Raw genomic sequence first — 24,913 nt, forward strand, 5'->3', positions numbered from 1 at the left:
GTTCTGATAGGATTGATCAAGAGATTGGCCAGCTGTGTCTGTTTGGAGTGGGGGATGCAGGAATAGAGTACGGAGAGGAAAGGTCTTCATTTATGGAAATGGGCACAGAGCTCCCAGACAGCACCATGTAACCCTCGTATGGGCTTCACTATGTAATGCTGAAACATCCCAACACCCAGAGCAAACCCAGGAAAGGTAAACGGGCCAATCCCAAGCAGGCATGCCCGGAAAAAACCACACTTCCCTTTTCCTGAGTCTTAAATCTGTCTAACACCACCGGCTTGCCATCTTCCCGGTGTAAAAGTTTTTCTTTTACTGAAGGCTATAATTAAGTGGACTCTTTCTTTTCTGCAAACAAAATACTAATAACTTCAGTGGCTGAATTAGAAATGCCCCAATGTGATGTTGGTGAGTAGGGCAGGTTGAGGAAAACGTGAGGCCCTTAGCCTAGGAGACACAAAGTCTGGATTCCAGGCCTGGTCCTACGTTTGCCTTCAGTCTGTATTTACTGGGCACCTAAGGCCCGGGGATGCGGAAGGAAAGTCAGTCTCTGCTCTCCCGGGAACATACAGTTTATCTAGAAAGACGAAGTGCACAAGCCGCTGTGCACTGTGGCAGGAGTTAAAAAAGCAATGAACTCAAGATATTAAGGAAACACAAAGGAAGCTTTCCTTGGCTTTTACCCTTGAACCTCGCTGAACTTCTTAGATTCCGTTCATTAAAATTAGAATAATTCCTTGTTAATATACTTGGTGGTGTTGCAGGGTCGCAATGGCCAAAGCTCCCAGAAAAATATAAAGAACTCAAGGTAGGGATTTTTGATTAGTGAGGTAATGATGCTAATCTGTACACTGAAAAGACTGTTTCATTTCAGCTGTGCTATAGGAAAACAAACAGTTACAACTCGCCAGTAGTTTATCAAGGCGAAAAAAAAAAAAAAGGCAGCGCATGGTGGCTCACACCTGTAATCTCAGCAGTTTGGGAGGCCGAGGCAGGAGGATTGCTTGAAGCCAGAGTTTAAGACCAGACATACCGAGACCCTGTCTTTACTAAAAATAAAATTGTCAAGTGTCCTGGCGCGCACCTGTTGTCCCAGCTACTCAGGAGGCTGAGATGGGAGGATCGCTTGAGCCCAGGAGTTCGAGGCTGTAGTGAGCTATGATCGTGCCACTGCACTCCAGCCTGGGCAAAAGAGCGAGACTCTGTCTCTAAAAAAAAACAAAACGAACCAGGTTCGGCCTAATGCAGAGGGAAATCAGAAGCAATCCCCAAAGTCAACGCCTTGGAAAAGGACGCCCTGGGTCTCAGTACTCCGGGTCACGCGCGTCCTGCCGCTCGCTCTCGGGGCGCTCCCACCTACACCGCCCTCATCCCCAGCCCCAGGCCGGACACCCGAGACAGAGGTCCAGGACCGCACGGACCAAGTCGCGGGCGATCCCTGGCGGCCAGCTGCGGCCATTGACCGCTGGAAGCGCGAGGGGCGGGGCGCAGAGCGAGCGCGGGGCGGGGGTGTGGTCTTCTCGCGTGAACTGATGGCGTCATCGAAGCGACGGCCCAGAAGGAAGTCGCGTGCTGAGGGGTGTGACGGTTTTCTTGCTCGTGGGCTCGGACGAGTACGGAGCGCCTGCAGGGACAGCCTGGTACGCGGCCCCCGCCCCTTCGTGCGCGCGCTGGGCCTAGCTGCAGCTCCGGGTCGGGGCTGACCCATCACCCTCGGGAGCCTCAGTCCCAGCAGCTTCTCTCCCTCCGCCGGTCCGCTCCTGGAGAGACACAGAAACCCTTTTCTGTCGCGTCCCCTCCTTGAGAGCCGCAGGGGGACGGAGCGGAGGCTATTGGAGCCGCAGCCCCAGCCCAGGGCGCTTGACCCTCTCTCGGAACGGGGCGGGGAAGGGGCGCGAGTGACTTCGGGGAGGGAAGGGCACTGGCAGGAAAGGACGCAACTGCAGATCGGTAGCCGGAGGCCGCCACGGTAAAATAAGCGCCTCGCAGATGTCCGCGCCCCGGTTACGTTAGACCTGGGAGGCAGAATCCACGCCCTGCGTTCACGGGCCCACGCACGCACAGCTGAACTTTGCAGTCAGTCACCATAGTTCCAGATCATTCAGTGTTCAGGATCCAACTTCTCCGCGTCCTGGTGCCTGAACGCGGTTGGACCCAGGAGCCCAGAGGCTCGCAGTTTTGGACATTGCCTTTCTCTCTGACCACGGGCTTGGGGATCTGTCAGGTGCAAAGTGCCAAAGTATATCGGGGGGAGTGTGGCTTCAGGCTTGTTCAGAGCCCTGTCCTGTTTAGGGCCAAAGGAATAACTGGGAAGGTGGATGCGAGGCCAGCGAATCCTACCTTGAAACTCGGCTCGCCTGCTGGCTCTGCCACTCCAGCATCTGAAAGGAGTAAATAATGGTTTCCCTTGAAACTGCAGGCAATTAGGAGTGGGAGGCTCTGACCAGAATTACATAGCCACAACTGCCTGTCATTTGGCATCCTCTGTAATTTGGGCCAAAGTACTGCAGCTGCCTCTCTTCCCTACTACTAGTATGAAAGATTCAGTGACAGCACATTCGTGTTCACAGGAAGATGAGGCTGTGTTCTGAACCCTACCCAGCTGGCACGGGTTCTCCCTTGAGCAACGGCTGTATCCGGAGCCAGTGCTTCCTCAGTGCGGTGGGGGCCCTGATTTCACAGTTGAGGAAAGGGGAACGTTGACTGAGAACGAGGAGGAAGCGAGTTGTAGATCTAGCCTTGTGTTCACACGACACCAGGCTGAATATGAGTCACTCGCAGGGAGCTCAGCTTGGTGAGGTCCTCTGGCTGTTGCGGCCTTTTCTCCTGCACGTTGGACCACACACATTTTCCCGTGTCTTTTCCCTAGGATAAAGGCTCACTGATGGCTCAGTTGGGAGCAGTTGTGGCTGTGGCTTCCAGTTTCTTGTGTGCATCTCTCTTCTCAGCTGTGCACAAGATAGAAGAGGGACATATTGGGGTATATTACAGGTAAGGCAGAGAGAGGGAGAAGTCGGCAACTTCTGTTAAATAACTCCCTTTCCTGGTCACTGCTTTCCTAGCAGATACTGCTGAACATCTCTGTTTATATTTCCTTGAACAGGGGAGTCTTTTCAGATTGAGCTTTTTATGTCAGTAACCATGGAAAAGAGAATACACACACACACACATATGTAAATTTAGAACTTCGCTTCGTAGTCCAAGATGATGCCATGGGTGGTGATTAATAAATGTTTATATAGATTTAGAGGCAAAATCTAAAGGAAACTGGTGCTCCTCACAGATCATCCCTAAAATCCTGTTTTCTCCTACATCCCTCTGGCAGTCTTAGCTCTACACTGCTAGGTTACCTTTACAAAAGCCAGCTGAGTCCCAGTTCTTGATGGCAACTTGAGAAGGTAGCCTACTCTGCTAATTTAGGATACTCTTTTGAAATTAACGTTTCAGCCAGCCTGGGTAATATAGTGAGACCCTATCTCTAAAAAATAAAAATAAAAAAATTTAATTAGCCGACTCTGTGTCACGCACACGTAGTCCTAGTTACTCAGGAGACTAAGGTGAGAGGATCACCTGAGCCCAGGAGATTGAGACCAGCCTGAGCAACATAGTGAGAGCCCATCTCTACAAAAAGTAAAAAATTAGCCGAGCATGGTGGCATGTGCCTGTAATCCCAGTTATTGGAGAGGCTGAAGTGGGAGGATCACTTGAGCCCAGGAGTTTGAGGCTGCAGTGAGCTATGATCACACCACTGCACTCCAGCCTGGGTGACAGAGCAAAACCCTGTCTCTAAAACTAAATTAAAATAATATTAACATTTCACGAAAAATGAAAGAGCCTGCAGGTTGACTTATGTCAGTCAAAGCAAGCCTTAGGATAGTGGTTCCTACAATAAATTTAGGAGCCCATTATGTCACTGTTTGTTTTATTGGTTTTTTTTAATTCTTTGCATAATATAAAGCAAAGAAGCACTTATAAGTCGGGTTGCTTTCTTTTTAATAATCTCCATGACCAAGTTTTTTGCTTTATGTCTTTGTGAACTCTTCTTATATGTGCTGTTGTGATGCTTATTTCTGGATTGCTAACAGCAAGTTCTAAAACTCTGGAATTCCTCTCTCCTTTAATTCTTTCTCCCCATGATCTGCTTACATGTTCCCCAAAAAGGCTTTTAACTTTATCATTTACATATAACTTGATTAGAAAGGTAACTCTATTGCCAAAACATATATTTCAATTACTTATAAAGTACTTCAAATTATTCTTTTGGTTGGTCATGTCAGTGGACTCCAGCATTAGTGCAGGTAGTTGATAACCACATTACTGGACTTAACTGCCCTAATGGATTGCCACAAGCCCAACAGATATGACAAAGTAAAACAGACTTCATCTTCTTTTTTTTTTTTCTGAGACTCAGCCTCGCTCTGTTGCCCAGGCTAGAGTGCAGTGGCAAGATATCAGCTCGCTGCAACCTCCGCCTCCTGGGTTCAAGCAATTCTCTGCCTCAGCCTCCCAGGTAGCAGGGATTACAGGCACCTGCCACCATGCCTGGCTAATTTTTGTATTTTTAGTAGAGACGGGGTTTCACCATGTTGGCCAGCCTGGCCTTGAACTCCTGACCTCGTAATCTACCCACCTCAGCTTCCCAAAGATTACAGGCATGAGCCACTGCGCCTGGCCAGAGTGCCTGTTATCTAAGTATACCCATGGATTCCGCTGTCTTTTTTTTTTTTTTTTTTTTAAGACAGAGTCTCACTTTGTTGCCCAAGCTGGAGTACAGTGGCCCAGTTATGGCTCACTACAGCCTCAACCTCCCAGGCTCAAGCAATTCTTACATCTCAGTCTCCCAAGTAGCTGGGACTATAGGCATATAACCACCACACTCAGCTAATTTTTTTCCTTTTCTTTTTTTGTAGAGACAGGGTCTCACTGTTTGAGACAGGTTGGTCTCAAACTCCTGAGCTCATGCAATCCTCTCACCTCAGCCGCTCAAAGCGCTGGGACTGCACTAGCGGATTCTGCTGTCTTTATTCCATTTAGCCTGTGTGCCTATTTTTCTCATTGCAAAAGCATGAACAGTGGTTTTATGTTTTACCATCAGGCTTCCTAGAATATTAGGATCTAGCTGAGAGGAAGAAAGGGATATGTGGCCATGGCTCCAGCACATGTCACTCTCTATTATGTGTTTATCGGGCTGAAGGGAAAGTTGACCCTCATGATATTGATCTAATAGAGCCTTCTTGCCAAACTGAAGCTGCGTCTCTCTCCCTCTCCTCTGCAGAGGCGGTGCCCTGCTGACTTCGACCAGCGGCCCTGGTTTCCATCTCATGCTGCCTTTCATCACATCATATAAGTCTGTGCAGGTATGCTTGTCCTCTGTGGTATGATTGGATGACTGCAAATTTGGGATGTTAACTAGTGCATGATTTGAAATTATTTAGCCATTGGATGAGTAAAATGCCATTCTAGAGAACGATATTAGGATAATTTTTATGTATATATGTTATATATATATAAATATATTTTTTATATATATAATGAGGCTGGGAATTATTCCTTCAAGATAAAGCCAGAGAAGAACCTGTTTTGAGTATATGGAAGGAAAAGTCGGGGTGTATGTGTGTATGTTTTAAATCACAAGCTACCATGTTAGATGGAAAGAAAACATAGTAATTTTGCTGATTCTTATTTGAATTCAGAAATATGAACATAATTTTTGCAGTGAGTGGGGAGGAGTTGAACTAAGTGAGGGGAGGTGACATCTAAAATAGGAGTGAGGTTAGTTGTGGCAGATCAAAAGCCTGGCTAAGTTAGATTCGCCATCTCTGAAGTATGTCCAGCCAAGAAGAATAACAAGATTTTACACTTTACACTGATGCAGGAGAATGTCTTGGGATACCTGCTAGGCATTTTCCCTGTAAGTTTCGTGTGCTGTTTACCAGGCTTTGTGGCGTTCAAAGTGCGTTCAGGTACATTGTCTCATTTGAGTCTTGTAGTAATCCTGAGAATGGGCTGGGCAGCTGTTAGGGTCTGAGACAGGTTAAGTAAGTAATCTGCTGTTTCAAAACTAGTACAGTAGCCCTCCCCCTTATCCATTATTTCACTTTCCACAGGCTCAGTTACCCACAATAAACCATGGTCTGAAAACAGGTGACTAGAGTACAATAAGATATTTTGGGCCGGGCGCGGTGGCTCAAGCCTGTAATCCCAGCACTTTGGGAGGCCGAGACGGGCAGATCACGAGGTCAGGAGATCGAGACCATCCCGGCCAACACGGTGAAACCCCGTCTCTACTAAAAAATACAAAAAAACTAGCCGGGCGAGGTGGCGGCGCCTGTAATCCCAGCTACTCGGGAGGCTGAGGCAAGAGAATGGCGGGAACCCGGGAGGCGGAGCTTGCAGTGAGCTGAGATCCGGCCACTGCACTCCAGCCTGGGCGGCAGAGCGAGACTCCGCCTCAAAAAAAAAAAAAAAAGATATTTTGAGAAAGAGACCACCTTCAAATAACTTTTATGATGGTATATTGTTATAATTGTTCTATTTTATTATTGATCACTTACTATATCTAATTTATAAATTAAACTTTATCATAGGTATGTGCTATAGGGTTTGGTACTCTCCCCAGTTTCAAGCATCCACTGGGGGTCCTGGAACATATCCCCCTGAGGGGATAGACGGTGCCTACCATAAATAGAAGAGGTAGAAGCAAGCATAAGTCTTAAGGTGCCCAATCCAGTGTCATCTTCACTAAACCATTATTACTCAGTTTGTTTGTGTGGTGGTTTACTTACAGCTGGGGCAGGGGCCTTTGCTTGGCTTAGCAACCCTATGAGGAAGGAGGATTAGGTGGGGTAATCATGTTTAGTGAAGGCAATGCTCAACCCAAATGGTTATTCCAGGACAAAGGCATTTAGGATTCTGAAACGTAAGTTACTTTGTCACTGCCCATCTCTAGCACTTTATGTTTCCTCTGTTTCCAGACCACACTCCAGACAGATGAGGTGAAGAATGTACCTTGTGGGACTAGGTAAGGTACCCAGAATAAAGCTTTTAAGCCCAAATAAGTCAGAGAAAAGGCTATCTGGCTGGCTGCAGGAAGAGACAGTGAAAAGGAAGGCACCCTTTCTTGGTTAATTCCCTGTCTCGTAGCTCCCTATATTGATTTGGCCAGGTGGTGGAGTGCAGTAGAGGAAATCACAGAAGGTTCAGGAGGGGCTAGAATGCCGTATGTAATAAGGAGTTTGCACTTATTCTATTATAAGTGAGGATTGGCCAGGTGCAGTGGCTCACACCTGTAATCCCGAGGCAGGCTGATCACGAGGTCAGGAGATCGAGACCATCCTAGCCAACATGGTGAAACCCCGTCTCCACTAAAATACAAAAATTTAGCCAGGTGTGGTGGTACGCGCATGTAGTCCCAGCTACTAGGGAGGCTGAGGCAGGGGAATCACTTGAACCTGGGAGGCAGAGATTGCAGTGAGCCAACATCATGCAGTTGCACTCCAGCCTGGCGACAGAGCGAGACTCCATCTTTAAAAAAAAAAAAAAAAGAAGTGAGGATCACTATTCACAACAACAAAGACATGGAATCAACCCAAATGCCCATCAACGATAGACAGGATAAAGAAAATGTGATACATATTCACTATAGAATACTATGCAGCCATGAAAAGGAACAAGATCATGTCCTTTGCAGGGACATGGATGGAGCTGGAAGCCATTATCCTGAGCAAACTAGCGCAGGAACAGAAAACTAAGCACCACATGTTCTCACTTATAAGTGGGAGCTGAATGATGAGAACACATAGACACATGGAGGGGAACAACACACACTGGGGCCTGTCAGTGGATAGGAAGTGGGGAGAGGGAGAGCATCAGGAAGAATAGCTAATGGATGCTGAGCTTAATGCTTAGGTAATGGGATGATCTGAGCAGCAAACCACCATGGCACACATTTACCTATGTAACAAACCTGCACATCCTGCACATGTACCTCTGAACTTAAACGTCGGGAAAAAAAATAAAATTTTAATGTTAAAAACAAAAAAAAGAAGTGAGGACGCACAAAGGTTTTTAGCAGATAAATGACCTGATACAAGAAGATAACTTTTGCATAACTAAGGAGAATGTCATAAAGTTAGGGGAGACCTTCAGGGCAAAGAGATCCGAAGAGAACACTACTATAGCAGTCCCACTGGAAAGCAAAGGGAGTTTAAACTGGGATAGAGTAACAAAGAATACCACAGAGAAACACTCTGACAAATCCGGAATTGGAACATCCCACAAGATCGCAGGCCTGATCTCTTCACAAAGTGGTCGTATTTAGAGGGATGCTGGATTGAATGGAGACTTACAAGAGACATAAACAGAAGCAAGGGTGAGCATTGATTAGAACCTGGTTCAAAATTAACAGCTATAAAAGATACAATGGGAACTGTGTGAGTCCACTCAGGCTGCCATGACAGAGGACCACACACCAAGGGACTAAAATAATAGATATTGTCTCACCATTCTGAAGGCCCAAAGTCCAAGATCAGGGTAACAGCAGGGGTAGTTTTGGTGAGACCTCTCTTCCTGGCTTGCAGGTGACCACCTTTTTGTCATGTCCTCACAAGGCCTTTCCTCTGTGTGTGCAAGAAGAGAGAAGAAGGTGTCTGGTGGATACCAGACCTGTTGGATCACAGCCCACCCTTATAACCTGTTTAACCTTAATTACCTTCTTAAAGGTCTAATCTCCAAATACAGTCACATTGGGGGTTAGGTCTTCAACATATGAATCTGGGGGCGAGGCATACACAGTTCAGTCCATAACACAAACTGTTGGGGAAATCTGAATAGGGACTGGGTATTAGGTGATATTACAGAATTACTGCTAATTTTCTTAGGCTTGAGAATGATATAATGAGTGTGTAGGAGAATGATCATTTTAGACCATGCTCGCCAAAGTAAAGGAATAAAGTATCCTAACTGCAGCTTACTTTGAAATGTTCAGGAAAAAAAAAAAAGGCCAATAAATAAGGTAAAATGTTATCAGTGTTGAACTCAGGTGTCTAGATATGGATGTTAGTTGTACTATTCTTTCAGCTTCTCTATGTTTGAAATCTTTTTATAATAAACATTTGAGGGCAAAGGGAGTGTGACACTAAAGTAATAGTGAAGACAGTTTAAGAAACATTGACCATAACATTCCATAGTAACCTTGTAAGTTCTAAAAACTTCACCTTGACCCTCCTTAGTCTTCTCTGTGCAACTGATTAATCAAAAGGCATTGCTGATTCCAAAGATATGAGTTACTCTTTCATACTGTTCCCCAAAAGTCTCACTCGTGTCTTTGTAGAGATGTTCCTAGGCAGTGTGATTTCTCAGGAGAGTATGTTGTTGCCATGAGCCCTGCAGAACCTCCTGCTTGGAGATCCAAGCTGCCTTACAACCTCCTGTGAACTCTTCTACTCCTTTTCTGCCAAGCCCACATCTTACACCATCGCCCTGGGGGACTGCACCATATCCCAGAGCTTCCCAGTGACTTCTTGTCCATTCTCCCTCCAATAGTGGTGGTGTGATGATCTACTTTGACAGAATTGAAGTGGTGAACTTCCTGGTCCCAAACGCAGGTACGTCTTAACAGTTTATTCCCACCACCAGCTCACTTTCCCCAGCATGCCACTCCCGTGTCTGTTGTAGCACCTCGGAAAAGGAGAGCTGCTGTGTCTGAGGGCATTTTGAGTCTTGCCTTTTCTTATGCCAAGCCCTCTCCTTCCCTCTCAGTGTATGATATAGTGAAGAACTATACTGCCGACTATGACAAGGCCCTCATCTTCAACAAGATCCACCACGAACTGAACCAGTTCTGCAGTGTGCACACACTTCAAGAGGTCTACATTGAGCTGTTTGGTAAGAAAGTCTCTCCTGAGCGTGCCATGCTTAAGCAGGGTTCCTGGAACCACATGTGTCTCCACTGCCTAATGCCTGGCTGCCTGCAGGGTGTGATGGGCACTTAGGGACAGGAAATGTTAAAGAATCTCGTGCTCAGGAGCTGGTCACAAAGGAATTCCTGGAGAGTGCTGATGGCAATGCAACAAGATCCTTAGAGGGCTGGAGCTTTGGGCACAGGGATCGTAGTGGAGTAGAGTATTCACTTCTGGCCTCAATCAGATGCTGGAGTGGAAATGTGTTTCCACTGTCCCTAAACTGTCATTCAGTAATGAAGACAAGATCCATTCTAGAAGAACTGCAGAGATTTTCCAGCCCAGCATCCTCATTTTAAGATGAGGGTACCGTGACCCAAAGCGAGAAAGTCGCAGAGCCAGGTGCCAGTTAGTAGTGGAGCTGAAACAGGAGCTTTCCTCTCCTGGCTCTTCAGCATTCCTCTCACCATGCCACACTGAATGGAGGGCCCCCAGGAATGGGTGATGAAAAAGACATGATTCCTAATTCTAGAAGTGTGATGAGAACCATAGTTCCTTCCAGTTCCCAGAAACTTTGTGATTATTATTTTTTTACTCTGTACCTGTAGCGACAAATAGAAAAACACTTTAAACAAAAAGAGTCCACGTGCCTAAGTAGATATGTTTTGTACTTATTTTTTTTTTTTTGAGACAGAGTCTCGCTCTGTCGCCCAGGCTGGAGTGCAGTGGCGCAATCTCAGCTCACTGCAAGCTCCACCTCCTGGGTTCACGCCATTCTCCTGCCTCAGCCTCCCGAGTAGCTGGGACTACAGGCGCCCGCCACCTTGCCCAGCTAGTTTTTTTTTTTTGTATTTTTTAGTAGAGATGGGGTTTCACTGTGTTAGGATGGTCTCAATCTCCTGACCTCGTGATCCGCCCATCTCGGCCTCCCAAAGTGCTGGGATTACAGGCTTGAGCCACTGCGCCCGGCCTTTGTCCTTTTTACCTTTTTCAAAATAAAGGCAACCTGACTTAGCAGCAAAGGAAGGACACAGTTGGGTAACTGTTACAACCTGTTTGCAGTCAAGTATTCTGTTTAAACTCACTGCCAGAAATTCTCTAATAGCCAATGCCAAAAGTAAATGAATTTTTAACCAATAGTATAACTATTCTTGACACTAGGACTGGAAAATGATTTTTCCCAGGAATCTTCATAAAAGGGACCCTGAGCGAGAACATTTTTCATAGCAGACAGGAGGAATCATCCACATCGCCAACAATCATAATTAAGCAAAACACCTTTTGCACCATTTAAGATTTAGGAAATCATCCAAATTACTTTTAATGTTTGTGCAGTAGAAAATGAATCTAAATTCATTTTATAGGGTTTGTAGTCTTTTATCGGTTTGGGATTCAGTGTGCTTTTAAGAAAAAGTTGGTAAATTTGCCATTGATTTTTTTTTTAACCTCAAACTAATAGAATTGTATAAAATATTAATTCTCTCTAGCCATTGTCTTAGGGCTTGTGCCATTACATGAACATTTCAAAGCACTGAAACAAAAGACCAAGGATCCCCAATGTCCCTGGAGAGAAAATTAAAATACAAACTTGTTTTTCATTAGAAAACTTACTTTCTTACAGCTAAAGTTGGTAGCTTAGTGAAGTACAGCTGCTTGTATGGAGAAGCTGGGGAAATATATTTGCTTTGAAACTTTTTTTTATTTTTACATCTCAGTCTTGCTAGCAGGCACTACTTGGCTTAGAATCTGTCATATCCATAAAGGAGGAGTTCATGTTTCTAGTCCTGGCCCTTCAACTCAGAAGGTTCTTCTATACTTTCCTTCTCTCAGGACTCCCATAGCCCAGACTTTAAACATGAAGCTGCATAATTTTCATCACTTCTTACTCTGCCGCATCCTCTTTGCCCATGTTATTAAAGTATTATCTAATACTTACTCAGAAGTTTACCTGAAGAACCTCTTTGTGTGTTCTTAGTAATACAACTTTTTTTCCTGTCCCAACACCTTTTAATACAGTTGGATAAAAACATGGATACAAACACGTGGATATAGGTATCACTGAAGCAGTCTGACATAAAATAATACCTATATATACAACACTCCTCTGCAAATAGCAAATGTAAAGTAAAAGATACCCAACAGATAATTTTGTTTATCTCACTATCATTTATTTATTAATCTATAACATCTCCCTCCCATGTGTCCATGCAAGGAAGCAGTACTAGCTGTCCGACTAGAGGGTAGCTCCCTTGGGTTACCTATTGAGACCCCATTTTCATTCGGATCTCAGCTGTCCTACTCCCTCACTGCAATCTGGCTTTTCCTTCTTTGAGTATAAAGTCTGACATGGGATGGCTCACCTATAGCTTCAGTGTGTGAAGTAAAGAAAGCAGATTCTGGCTTTTAATGGGTCTCCTCTGACAGTGAAAGATTCAAACCACGGCCAATTCCAAGAACCCTTCTAAGAACAGAGACAGAGTCACTTCAAAGGATCTGACTTGCTATACTTAAATACAATTCATGCTGCTTTTCTCTATGACACACCATAATATTTTGTCCAAAAATCTTGAAACATGTTATTAACTTTGAAGAAAGAATAAAACCAGCCACTTTAGAGACTGGAGACACTCAAGCACTGATCTATTCATAAAGTTTCTACACAGCTGAATAAGTTTGCATTAAATGGACAAAAAAATAGTACAGAAAACCTAAATAGAGAAAATAGAAAAAAAAAAAAAACAAAAAAACAAAAAAATAGAGAAAAATTCATCTCCTAGAAAGCAGGTCAAATGCACTCAGTTAAAAGACCTCACTGCATGTAGGAGAATCAGTGGGAAACAACATAAAGCCTTCTGCTAATACATAAATAGGAACCAGTCTATGTAATCAAGAAATTACTTTGTCTCCTGATCTAAATGCTTGCCTCCAGTCTAGGGCTCAGAAAAAAGCCTGGTTATTTGAACTGGTTGTCAATCAAGGTCCCCTTCATTTTCGCTTTCTTGGCTTCCCGTTCAGCCAGCTCTTGTAGTCGTCTCTTGCTCATGCCTTTGCGCTTTAGCTGTTTTTCAATCACTTTGGCGTTCTGTGCATACGAGTCAGCAACTTCCCTAGCCTCAATCTCCTCTTCCTCTTCATCAATGGTAGACACAGTGACAGAACTGAACTTGCCCATGTCTTTGGTCCGTTTGGTCATCATCACCTTCTTAGGAGGCTCTTGTTTCTGAGTATATATGTTCGTTTTCCCAAAGCCCTGGCCAAACTTAACTACTGCTCCATCCACAATGAAGGTAACAGGAGCATTCTTCGGCTGGAATTGGTAGAAGAGCGGCAGTCCACACTTCGCACATTTCTTTCTGTACTGTCGTTCAATGCCTCCAGGTCTCCGCAGATACATAGTCTCTTCATCTTCTGTGTTACAAAACTTATGGGCATGTTTGGCAGCATCAATCACACGGGACCGGTCCCGAGGCCTCATAGGCAATTTCTCTAACTGACAGTCCAGCACTAGGACCATCTGGCCGCACAAACAGTAGTACACATGGAGGGGCTTCTCACCGTCGTCATATTCCTCCCGGTCCCGAGTGTCAGAGCAGACTACTGACCGAGACACTACTTTCGGCATGGTTTCCAGGAGCAACCTGAAAACTCTACGCTAAGAGGGTCGCGGCGAAATGACGTCACGAGCGCGCCGTTCGCCTTTTCCCTGCGGCTACCTTAATAATATAACTTAAATGGCATTTATCAACATTTCCATAACATATGAACATCAGTATTACTAAAACACCTTGAAAAGTATTTCTTTCGCATTTTCCCGGTTAGCTACTAGCCCATGGCCACAGGCTTCCACCTTGACTGAGATATAATTTGGTCTGATGAATGACGTTATTAGCTTATGGAGGACACGGGCCATTTAAAGTTTGATTGGTATTCTACTTAAAAAATTAAAATATGAAATGTAATATTTAGTTCTAGTTGTTAAATTGGTTGACCCCTAGCAGGTGGGAGGTGCCGACTTGATGACGTTTCTCCTTCGGTGCTCAGGCTTGTGAGAGCACATCCTATATGTAGAAACGTTACCGTCCCTTGTTTACTGATAGTACTATCTTAAAATCCTAACAATCAAGGCCCACCAATTAAACAAGCTTGTTATTTTTGCTACTAGCCAGCTTCCATGGGCCTCCATTTTGGCATCAGTAAAAGGACGGAGACTTTCTCTTCTTCAGAGGCTATTTGAGCACAGGTGACCACAAAAGGACTACTTAAAGCAGATGGCAGCTGACAGCGAAGCAGAGATGTGGTGTACAAGTCCCAGCCTGATTTCACTTAGTCTTTTTCTCTAAGCCCCGCCGGGATCTTATCGAGGATCTCATGGGCAGAAGGCAAGGAAGGGGATTCTAAAACCTGAGAAGCCCAGGCCAGAGAAGGCAGCTTTGGTGCTGCTTTTCTGAGATTGCAGCTGGAAAGGAAGGCAGGGGGAGAGTTGGTTACAGCTGTTCCTACATTTGTCTGTGAAACAACTCATGTGGATTCCAGACAAAGAAATCAGGACCAACGCAAACAGCACATCAAAAGCCTGGGGCTCGTTTCCAGAACTGTACATTTTAATTTTCCCTTCCTGTTGTTTGATGGAGTTCCTAATAGAAACAGTCTTCCTTGGGGCTCTCCTTGACGTCAAAGTCTGTTTTTCTTTTAGAAACTTCTAAAATTACTAGATTTAATGTGCTCAGCTCTTTCCACAAAACCTAAATAGCCATTCCACCTTCCTTCTTCAGGGAAACTGAACCTTCCTTCTCTTTGGCTGCTGTTGTCTAGGGAAAGGCTGCTGCCTCACGCAAGAAATGTGCTAGAATTGTTTGTTCTTTTTTTTTTCTTTTTAAGCTCTCACCCGCTGTAGGGCATGGTTAGTATTTTCAGAACAAAGGTTGAGTTTTATCTTGAGGCACAGAAATAGAATGCCCTTGCGTTCGCCGTGTAGAGGGCTGCCTGCATAGGCTGCTTCAGAAGTTGGGCAGGGGATCTTTAGATTTGTGGGCTTTGATAAGCACACTCCCTTGGGAGGGTACATTCTTGAGCTGGTGACTAAACTTGCACTTTACCCTCATCCTGCCCTCCCTCATCTAGAAAGTGTAACAACTCCTTTTTCTCTGTCTTTTCTTTATTCCAGATCAGATTGATGAAAATCTCAAACTGGCTTTGCAGCAGGACCTGACCTCCATGGCCCCTGGGCTGGTCATTCAAGTAAGCATTGCTGCATGGGAGCAGCCCCTCGCTCTCTGACACTGCATCCCTTCTCCCAAGGAATGTCCTTTTTGTGCAGGAAGATCAAGGCCCAGTGGGAACTGCGTGTGTCCCCTCACTACCCTCACTTTCCCATCAGCTGCTGTTTTAATCTCTCTCCAGGCTGTGCGGGTAACAAAGCCCAACATACCAGAGGCAATCCGCAGAAACTACGAGTTGATGTGAGTATACCCTCTGCCTGGGCTGTGACCACCACTGACTCCCACCTCCCACCTCCCACCTCCCACCTCATCCCATCCCAGAGGTAACTGAAGCTGCCAGGCTTCACGGTTATCCCCTTGCTGGAGGATTTGCCACAGCCCACTGCACTGTAAGATTGGGCAGGCACGTCAGGGCCACCACTGGGGCTCCCTGCCTGTGATTGAGAACACCAGGATAAGCCCTGTAGAGCAGCGATGTTTTGAAAAGGGCCAAGGGGCCTTGTTTGTGTTCAGTGACTCATGCCCAAGGCGTAGACAGGAGCAAGACACCAGTAAGTGGACAGACAGGTGTATTTTACTAAATTATGTTTTATTTTCCACAAATGAGTTACTTGGGAGGAGAAGAGCTATGTTACTGTCAGCTTTTATAGATCAGCTTTTACCTGGGCCATGGAACAGCCTTCCAGGAGGAGTAGGAAATGGGAGTTTGCCTCTCTTCAGCAGAAGAATTCGACTTCTCCTGGGGACAGTGAAGCTCCTGAGTTTTCCATAGCTGCCTCACAGCTTTTTCTCCTCTTCAGGGAAAGCGAGAAGACAAAGCTTCTTATTGCAGCCCAGAAACAGAAGGTGGTGGAAAAGGAAGCAGAGACAGAGCGGAAGAAGGCGCTCATTGGTCTGAATGTGGTTCTGTGATCCCCCTTTCCAGGCAGAAGGGCTGGGGGTGGTGGGAAGATGCAAGGAGGCTGAGGCCTGGTGAGACCCCATGGTCCTCCAAACCACTTCCACAGCGCAGGAGTGGCAGGTAGACTCCCAGAAACAAAGTTGAAATTGTCAGATCATGGCCAAGGGTAATGAGTTTTGAGTTCCCACTTATTTCTTAAATGAAAGAAGCCCCGCCTGGTTTTTTTTTGTTGTTTTGTTTGTTTGTTTGTTTTGTTTTTGAGATGGAGTCTTGCTCTGTCACCCAGGCTAGAGTGCAATGGCATGATCTCAGCTCACTGCAGCCTCCACCTCCCAGGTTCAAGTGATTCTCCTGCCTCAGCCTCCTGAGTAGCTGGAATTATAGGCGCGTGCCAGCACGCTTGGCTAATTTTTGTATTTTTAGTAGAGATAGGGTTTCACCATGTTGGCCAAGCTGGCCTCGAACACCTGACCTCATGATCTGCCCACCTCGGCCTCCCAAAGTGCTGGGATTATAGACGTGAGCCACCGCGCCCAGGCTGTTAATTCTTCATAATAATGGCTAACACTTAATTAAGCACTTACTGTGAGCCACATACTTTTCTAACCACTTAATATGTGGGTTAAGTCAACCCTCACAACCACTGTGTGAGGAAGGTTCTGTATTATCCTTAACCTCGTTTTATCAAACCGAAGCACAGAGGGGTAAAATGCCGTGCCCAAGGGCATATGGCAAGTAAGGGGTGCAACTGGGGTTCAAACCAAGGACACTGGCTCTAGAAGCTATGGTCTTAGCCACTGCGCTGTATTATCAACAACCAACCTGAGCCCTGTCTACAGTGAAGGGCCAGGCAGAACCCTGCTAGAGTACTCCATTCTTATAGAATATTCCTTTGGAGAAGTTCCCTTGTGAAGTTAGGGCTCATGCTTCGTGCGTTGGGCCCAGGTCTCCTCGGTTACTATCTCACGCCGATAGAAGGGGGCTGTGCTCACTGGCACATCCCACTCTGCCCATGTGTGCCCTCACAGCTGCCCTCTGGGGGCTCTCCAGCCAAGCTGGCCCACCAGGACACTCAGCTCGGGTGAAAGGTGAAATTAGTCAAACTCTGAAATGCCAGAACCCTAAGTCTTTCCTCACTATCATTTATGCAGAGGCAGAAAAAGTGGCCCAGGTGGCTGAGATCACCTACGGGCAGAAGGTGATGGAGAAGGAGACTGAGAAGAAGATTTCAGAAATTGAAGGTAAGCAGAAGTGGCTGTCATGCCTGAGTCCTCCTCAGACCACGCCCTGGGGCCAGTGGGTAGGGGAGCCATTGCCTTTGCTCTTTAACTGTGCTCAAGGATGTCATGATCTCCGCACAACAGCAGCTTTTCTCCATGCGGAGATTTGAATTTTGAAGCGACTGTGGCCAGGCTAGCATCTGTTTTCTACTTCAGAGAGCATCTGTTCATTCAGCAAATGTGGCTTGACTACCAGTATGTGCCCAGCATTTTGTTAGGCATGAGAAAAAGGAAGTCCCGTAGACCTGCTGTCTTGGAGTTCCCAGGCTAGCGGGGCCTTGGAGCGGTGGCAGCGTACTCTCAGCAGTTGGCTCTCCCCACTGCCTTAGCTTCTTCTGCTCCAAAGTTGGTCGGTGCCATGGTTTTGGGCTCCAAGTCTGTTCTCCAGGTCTATGCAGATATTAAGCCAGGTTTGAAGAAGACAGATTTTCAGCACCTGTCAGACAGGAGCTGGAGAGAAAGGTTTTCTTTGCTGGCTTTTCTGAATATCATTCACCTTCTGTTCCTGCTCCTAAGCCTGCACCTCCTTCCCACTGCCCACCTCTTCTTGGGGTGGCTTATTTCAAGCAAATTCCAAGGCAAAACTGGGACCTCAAGGCCCAGCTTCAGGCTACAAAGTGTTATGTCTAATTATACTCATTATTGGGCCTGTCAGGCTTTGCAGGGGCCCATAGAGGAGCCAGTTAGGATTTCACAGATCAGTGGCTCCTCATTAGGGAGCTCTTAGCAAAGCAACACGTTTTTATTTCTCACAAATACATGTCATCAAGTGCTCAGGCCAGCTGAGGGGGCCCCATGGCAGCCAGAACCCTGGCTGGACTGAAGCTCCTTCCACGAGGGGTCACACTGAGGGCACGCAGTGAGAACCCACCCACAGACTGACCTTTCTCCCAGACATGTTGCTACATATATTACTCACATGAGGCTGGCCCATTCCCAAAGCAAGGAGGTAAATATCAAAAATTTTCTATCAGCTTGACAGAAAGCTAGTCTCAGAGCTGATTAGGGAAGAATATGGCTTACACAGTGGACTTAAATAGGTCTTAATCCAAACACGTGTTGGTCTGGACCATAGCATGTAATTCTCTCTCAGAATCGCGCCAGCTTAATCACTGTTAATTAGGACCTTTTTGAAATGATTGATGGAAATAAAAAGGAATTGAAGTTGGAGAGGGACTGAACTATGTTATGTTCATGGCATTCAGTTTTAGGGTGGATCCACCTCTGGCCGTACTTAGAGCCACCTTTGAGCTTTCCTGCTTTTGCTGTGTAGCACAAGAGGGAGGAGTGGCAAGCTCTGGCCTAGAGCTTGAGGCAGGGTCCCACTGCTGTGCTTCACAGACATGGATCTCCAAAAGAAGTAAGACAGGAAGCGCTTCTGGCTAACACTGCTTTCTTCCATAGAGCTGTCAACATGTATGTTTGGGCCATAGCCACAGACTTGCTGCCCCTGTCAAAGGGAGATGCTTTCAAAATACTTTTTCATCTTAGTTGATCCTTACAACAACTTGTACAATAGGGGAAAATGCATGTAAAACAGAGGACAAAGCAGTCTCCCCCAGGTCACAGAGGCAATCGGGGCGAAGTTCCAGGGACCAGAACAGAGTCTTCCCATAGCCTCTGCACTTCCTGCAAAGAACTCAGTTTTAGCACTTCACCAAGTTCACTGCACTCCTTCCCCCTCAGATGCTGCATTTCTGGCCCGGGAGAAGGCAAAGGCGGATGCTGAGTGCTACACTGCTATGAAAATAGCCGAAGCCAATAAGGTAAAGACCCCGCACAGCCTGATAAAGAGGAGTCTGGGTCTGGGTCTGTATTGTGGGAGAGTTTCCAGTGTTGAGTGCCTACCACCACCCAAAGCCCTTCATGGCCAGAACTGAGGACACCTGTGCTGTGTGGTGCAAGTACTTTCCTTCTCCTTGGACATGCCTTGATAGAAGTTTAGTTTAATTTTGTGTTAAACATGGAAACTTTTAACTTTTGCAACTCTGCTCCAAGATCTGAGATGACTGTCTCTTACAGAAATGTAACAATGAGACCACAAAAAGTACGTAGGGGCATAAATATTTGACAGAGAACCTCGTCATAGGAAAATTGAAGGGGCACCACCCCCGTCTTCTCTAACATGGTTCCACCTAAGTCTTCCATACTTTTTTTTTTTAAACAGCTGAAGCTAACCCCTGAATATCTTCAGCTGATGAAGTACAAGGCCATTGCTTCCAACAGCAAGATTTACTTTGGCAAAGACATTCCTAACATGTTCATGGACTCTGCGGGCAGTGTGAGCAAGCAGTTTGAGGGGCTAGCTGACAAGCTAAGCTTTGGCTTAGAAGATGAGCCCTTGGAGACGGCCACTAAGGAGAATTGAAAAAAACTTGATGCGACTGCAAATGACACTTAAGCAGATCTTTATTTTTTAAGATGAATCAGAATGTTCCTGCCTCCCCCACTACCTTCTCTGTCTTCCAATTACTGTGGTGAAAAAGAAGAAATGAACTTAAATCTACTCCCTTTCCAGGGAAGGGAGGGTGGGGACTGATGGGGGGTTTTATTTCAGGTAAGCAGTTTATATGACTTCCAATAAGATTTGTAAACCATGGGCTTGACCTTTGACCTCTAGACACTAATTTTATCCTTTGAGGCTGGCTTAATTAGGGATGCTATCATTAAGGAGGGGGAGAAATGTAGAGTGTTACCTCCAACTGATTTGATTTCCCTTATTTGGGAAAATGCAGTCCAGCGTTCTCACCTCTGCCTCCGAGGTGGGAGATGTCTGTGGGTGAGGCTCAGCAACTGAGCAAATACGTGCCTGTGAGTTTGCCAGTAGAGCTGTGAAGAAACAGCTGCAGAGAACGTTCGACCTTCCTGGCATTCTTGTCCGCATGTGTGTGAGTTATTTTAGAGGCGTGCTTTCTTGAGCCCTCATAAGGAAGTACTGGTGCTAGGTTTTGCAAGATTTTGTATACACTTTGCTCCTTGCCCTAGGGCTCAGAGTGGTGGTTTCTGACTACATTTCTAGAGTCAGAGCTTGATCACCACCACTCAATTATTTCTGCATCTTTTCACCTATCCTGTGATTTTTTTTTTTTCTTCTCAAAAATTCCGTTCATTAGTTCCACTCAGTATCAAGAAGACAGGGACAAACAACTCAGGTGTCTTAACAGCTGCTGGAGTGGGATCCTTGTTATCTCTCAGCCACTGCAGGACCTGCCTGACAGGCTATGTGTGCACCTCGAGATGAAGTGTCTTTCTATTGTTGTAGAGATTCTGCAGTGAAGAGGTCTGACACCATGTGTGCAGGAGGAGGAACGATCAGTCAAGAGATGTCCTGGTCTTAATGCCTGTGGCTTATGCAGGGAGTGGGTCTGACTTAGTGATAAAAGGACTCTATTCACTAAGTAGCCTGTGTTTTTAAATCCAGGGCTGCAGGCAGCAACACAAGTCAGGCTGAACATTCGGTCTCCAGGGACAGCTGTGTGGAGCAAGTCAGAGTTCATGCCCAAGTCCCCAGGTTGGAATGGCTGTGCCAAAATCCATTCAAAGGGTTTTCTTTTTCATTACTAGTCAGAACATTTTGAGTCGCCCTGGGAGATTCAGGATGGGGAGAGCAAATTTGAACAAAAAGTTTTTCTTATATCCTGAGATTGAGGGGCTGGGGGTGTCCAACCTGTATAGCCCATGGATTGTGTCTAGAATTAAGTGGAGGGCAGCTATCTGGAGTTAACTTGCAAGCATATTGGTGTCCTCCATGACCACCTCTGGCTTAGGACTCGGCCCTATTATGAGCTGACCCCCCCACCCACCGCCAACTCCTGTACCCCTCTTCCCTAGGTGAATCTGTGAATGGTCCTTTCTGGCAGCAGTCCCTGCCTTCTTTTCGGGCCCATGCCCAGACTTCTGGTTTAAGGAATGGTCCCAGAGCTTGGACCAGCTTGCTCAGGAGTTTTGGGAGCATTGAGCCTGCCTAGAAAGATACAGTGTTAGCTCCCCTTACTTCAAAGTTGCCCTTCTCTATTCTGACCTCTGGGACTTCCGGTCCTGTGCACAGTTCTTGCAGGCAACAAAATGTGCCTGGGAGTGATGGATTTTAATGTGCTCCAGAGTCCTTTCAGAAGGTGGTCATTTCCCTTGGCCGGGCACGGTGGCTCATGCCTGTAATCCCAGCACTTTGGGAGGCCGAGGCAGGTGGATCACCTGAGGTTAGGAGTTCGAGACCACCCTGGCCAACATGCAAAACCCCATCTCTACAAAAAATAGAAATATTAGCTGGGCTTGGTGGCAGGCACCTGTAATCCCAGCTACTTGGGAGGCTGAGGCAGGAGAATCGCTTGAACGCAGGAGGCAGAGGTTGCAGTGAGCCAAGATCACGCCACTGCACTCTAGCTTGGGCAACAGAGCGAGACTCCGTCTCAAAAAAAAAAAAGGTGGTCATTTCCCAAGACCAGCACAGGGGGTATCCATTTAAAATACATCCATCTTCCTCCCATTTCTGTGCTATTAATCACTTATTAGAGCAACATGACATGCCCAGCATCCCCACTTCCCAAAAATGTCTGCTCCTTCTACCCTGAGCTCTTGTTGCCTAGGCCTCAGAAAACACCAATTCACCACAGTAGAACCGGGAGCAGGGATAGCTCAGCTTCTCTGAATAGCACACTTTGCTCAGGTCTTAACTCGAGGGCCTCTCCGGTACTAACATCCTGCGATAGCTTGTCCCATGACCACAAAAGAGCCTCAGTAGAGTCAAGTCCTGCTGCAGCTGCCCCGCCCCAAGTTTCTATCATTTCCTCTTTAAACAAAAAATACGTTATCCTACACATTAGTGTCATTCCAATGGTTGTCTCTTATCTGTCTAAATAGCAAAATCATGGAAATCAGCTGTTTTCTTTGCATAGGACAACTAACCCATCTGTCTGTATAACTTTGTTTTTATTTTAACTCTTACTAGAAAATCTAATCTTAAAACATTTGAATTCTAAACATGTAAAATGTGACACCTGCAATTTTGTAGACAGTGAAGTCATGGCTGCTATTTATAAATGGAACATCTATCAAAATAAGTAACTGTTTATAAAATTCAGTTTTTGTAGGATTTTCCAAGGAGGAATCACCTTGGTTGAATGTTTCTCACTCATTAAACTTTGCAGAAGTGATTCATATTCAGTAGTTTTTAATCACTTTTTAAAATACAAGGACCGAATGTTTGCAAGGAAACCAAAGTTTATTAATAATTTTTATATAAGTAAAATAAAATAGATGTAGAGGGATCTGTGATCATATAAAAAGGGAGGGTTACTGAAAGAATTTTAGCAATATATTGATTCAGGAAAAGGAGCTGTTTTATAAATGATCATTCACTGTTCCTGTGGTTCTATGTATCTTTCAAAACTGATACCTTTACTATTTAAAGAGAGTAAATAGTGAAAGTAAGATGGTCATACTTACCGACTTTATCTATTTAAGTTTGATGGAGATAAACTATATCTTGGCTAGTGGCTACTGTGTCTGTGAATGTAACCAGTACTTCTTTAAGCTCTATTCAGTAGGGTTCTAGCCACTGCTGTTTTGTTGTTTCTAGCCACTGTTTTTTTTTTTCCTTGTTTCCTTATAAAAGAGGTAATAACCAATCATTTTGTGTTTGTATTTCCATTCCTTTTTATTTCTGCCTTTGTGTAGACTGATAATTAAATAGTCAAACTACTTCTACTTTCAAAGAGCCCCAAGGGCTTAATGACCCCATTTGTAACTGAGAAATGATTCTTGTTTTAGTAATCATTCTATAAATGATACTGCTGGATTGATTCCCTTAGGTTGATAGCTGGAGGAATTGTTTTGGACAATACTAACAGTCCCATGTGAATTTATGTCTTAGTTTTATTTACAGTCTTGCTAAGTAAAATGAGTCTTTGTATCTACTTTTTTATTAAAGTGAAATTTAGCAATAGCTAATATTAGGTGACATAAAGAAATAAAACATCCCCAACTAGTGAGTTAAGTACAAGATCTCTCTAAAAATATACTCAGATGAAAATCTAGCCCCATTATCGATACAGAATTTGTGAACATGGCATAATTCTTGGTAGGTGCTATAGAGATTTATCATTTTAAACAATTCACACACCACTGCAATTCAGCTCCAAAGGACAAAGATATTTTCAAGTAAACTAAAACTCATTTTGTTATCAGTTCAGTGGACGAACTCCCAGTCTTTACTCTGGAAAGCTGCCCAGCTTAGGGTAGCCAGATAAAACATAAGATACCTAGTTAAATATGAATTTCAACAACGTACAATTTTTAGTATAGGTACTATATGTCCTAAACACTGCATGAGACATACTCATACCAAAGAATTTGTTGTTTATGTGAAATTCATATTTAATTGGTTATTCTGTATTTTTACTTGTTAAGTCTGGCACCCCTAGCCCAGGCTGTCTCAGGTTTTTTTAACGGGGCTCCCAAGCTTTTTCTATTGGTTTGAGAGCCTGCTACACAAATAATATGATCTTAACAATTGAATGGGTACATTAAGAGTGTAGTTACTGGAGTTAGACTGCCAAAGTTCAAATCACTGCTCCACTACTTCTTAGGTGTGTGGTCTTGAATAAGTTTTTTGACCTCTCTAAGCTTCAGTTTCTTCATTAATAAAATGAGTGGCTTATATGAAATAATGCATATGAAGGGCTTTCACACTGTACCTTGCATGTATATATTCAAAAACAACTTATTTTCAATCTGGAGAAATGGGCTAAAAAACACACAGCTATTAAATGGGAACCACTAAGTAGAAAGCCAAACACATGTGAAAAAAAAAAATGGAATAAGATTACAAATAGGATAGCACATAGAAGAAGGGAATGACATTGCAATGCAGCAAACACAGTATTGAGGATACACACCTCTACAAAAATGTTGTGTAGAAAATGACCTGGTTTAAAGAAAAGAAAAGAAGCCGAGTGCAGTGGCTCACACCTGTAATCCCAGCACTTTGGGAGGCTGAGGCAGGTGGATCACCTGAGGTCAGGAGTTCCAGACCAGCCTGACCAACATAGAGAAACCCTATCTCTACTAAAAATACAAAATTAACTGGGCATGGTGGCGCTTACCTGAAATCCCAGCTACTTGTGAGGCTGAGGCAGGAGAATCACTTGAACCTGGGAGGTGGAGGTTGCAGTGAGCCAAGATCACAGCACTGTACTCCAGCCTGGCAACAAGAGCAAAACTGTCTCAAAAAAAGAAAAGAACCTGATTTGGCCCTGTTGAGAGGAATTGTCCAGTTCTGGGCTCCAATTTTAAAAAGGAAAGAAATTTGAAGAAGCTAGAAAGAAAATATTAAAACCAAAAAGGAAAAAAAGAGAAATAAAGCTCATAGGTTGATCCCAGAAAAGGCAGAAGGGACATTTAATGACTTCACGATTATAAAAGTTACATAATGGTAGCTAAAAAGAGGAAATTTGCTCGAATAAAGGAGGATTTTTAAATAATTTACTTAAGATCAGGCTTGCTAAGGCTGGGCGCGGTGGCTCACGCCTGTAATCCCAGCACTTTGGGAGGCCGAGGTGGGCGGATCACGAGGTCAGGAGATCGAGACCATCCTGGCCAACATGGTGAAACCCC

At 45.0% G+C, this 24,913-nt stretch overlaps 1 protein-coding gene and 1 pseudogene across 5 annotated transcripts; one reads left to right on the forward strand and one right to left on the reverse strand.

Moving 5' to 3' along the window:
• Positions 1-1,537: 1,537 nt before the first annotated feature.
• ERLIN2 (ER lipid raft associated 2) lies at positions 1,538-24,247 on the forward strand. 4 transcript variants are annotated; one of them, XM_003902642.4, is made up of 12 exons: positions 1,538-1,640; positions 2,870-2,991; positions 5,276-5,357; positions 6,975-7,021; positions 9,544-9,605; positions 9,760-9,885; positions 15,064-15,137; positions 15,300-15,358; positions 15,919-16,010; positions 17,171-17,260; positions 18,986-19,065; positions 19,467-24,247. In XM_003902642.4, the coding sequence occupies exons 2-12, from the start codon at positions 2,885-2,887 to the stop codon at positions 19,665-19,667; spliced, it is 1,020 nt and encodes a 339-aa protein (XP_003902691.2). In that variant the 5' UTR covers positions 1,538-1,640; positions 2,870-2,884; the 3' UTR covers positions 19,668-24,247. The 4 variants fall into 4 exon arrangements, with proteins under 4 accessions (XP_003902691.2, XP_009211143.1, XP_009211141.1 ...); XM_009212879.4 differs by having other exon boundaries at positions 1,601-2,390; XM_009212877.3 differs by having other exon boundaries at positions 1,601-1,969.
• Positions 12,046-13,550, reverse strand: LOC101026106 (annotated as a pseudogene). Its single transcript, XR_650539.4, has one exon. The product of XR_650539.4 is annotated as a UPF0428 protein CXorf56 pseudogene (transcript).
• Positions 24,248-24,913: the final 666 nt, after the last annotated feature.

The sequence above is a fragment of the Papio anubis genome, chromosome 8, assembly GCF_008728515.1.
Source record: "Papio anubis isolate 15944 chromosome 8, Panubis1.0, whole genome shotgun sequence".
NCBI classification, from domain to species: Eukaryota; Metazoa; Chordata; class Mammalia; order Primates; family Cercopithecidae; genus Papio; species Papio anubis.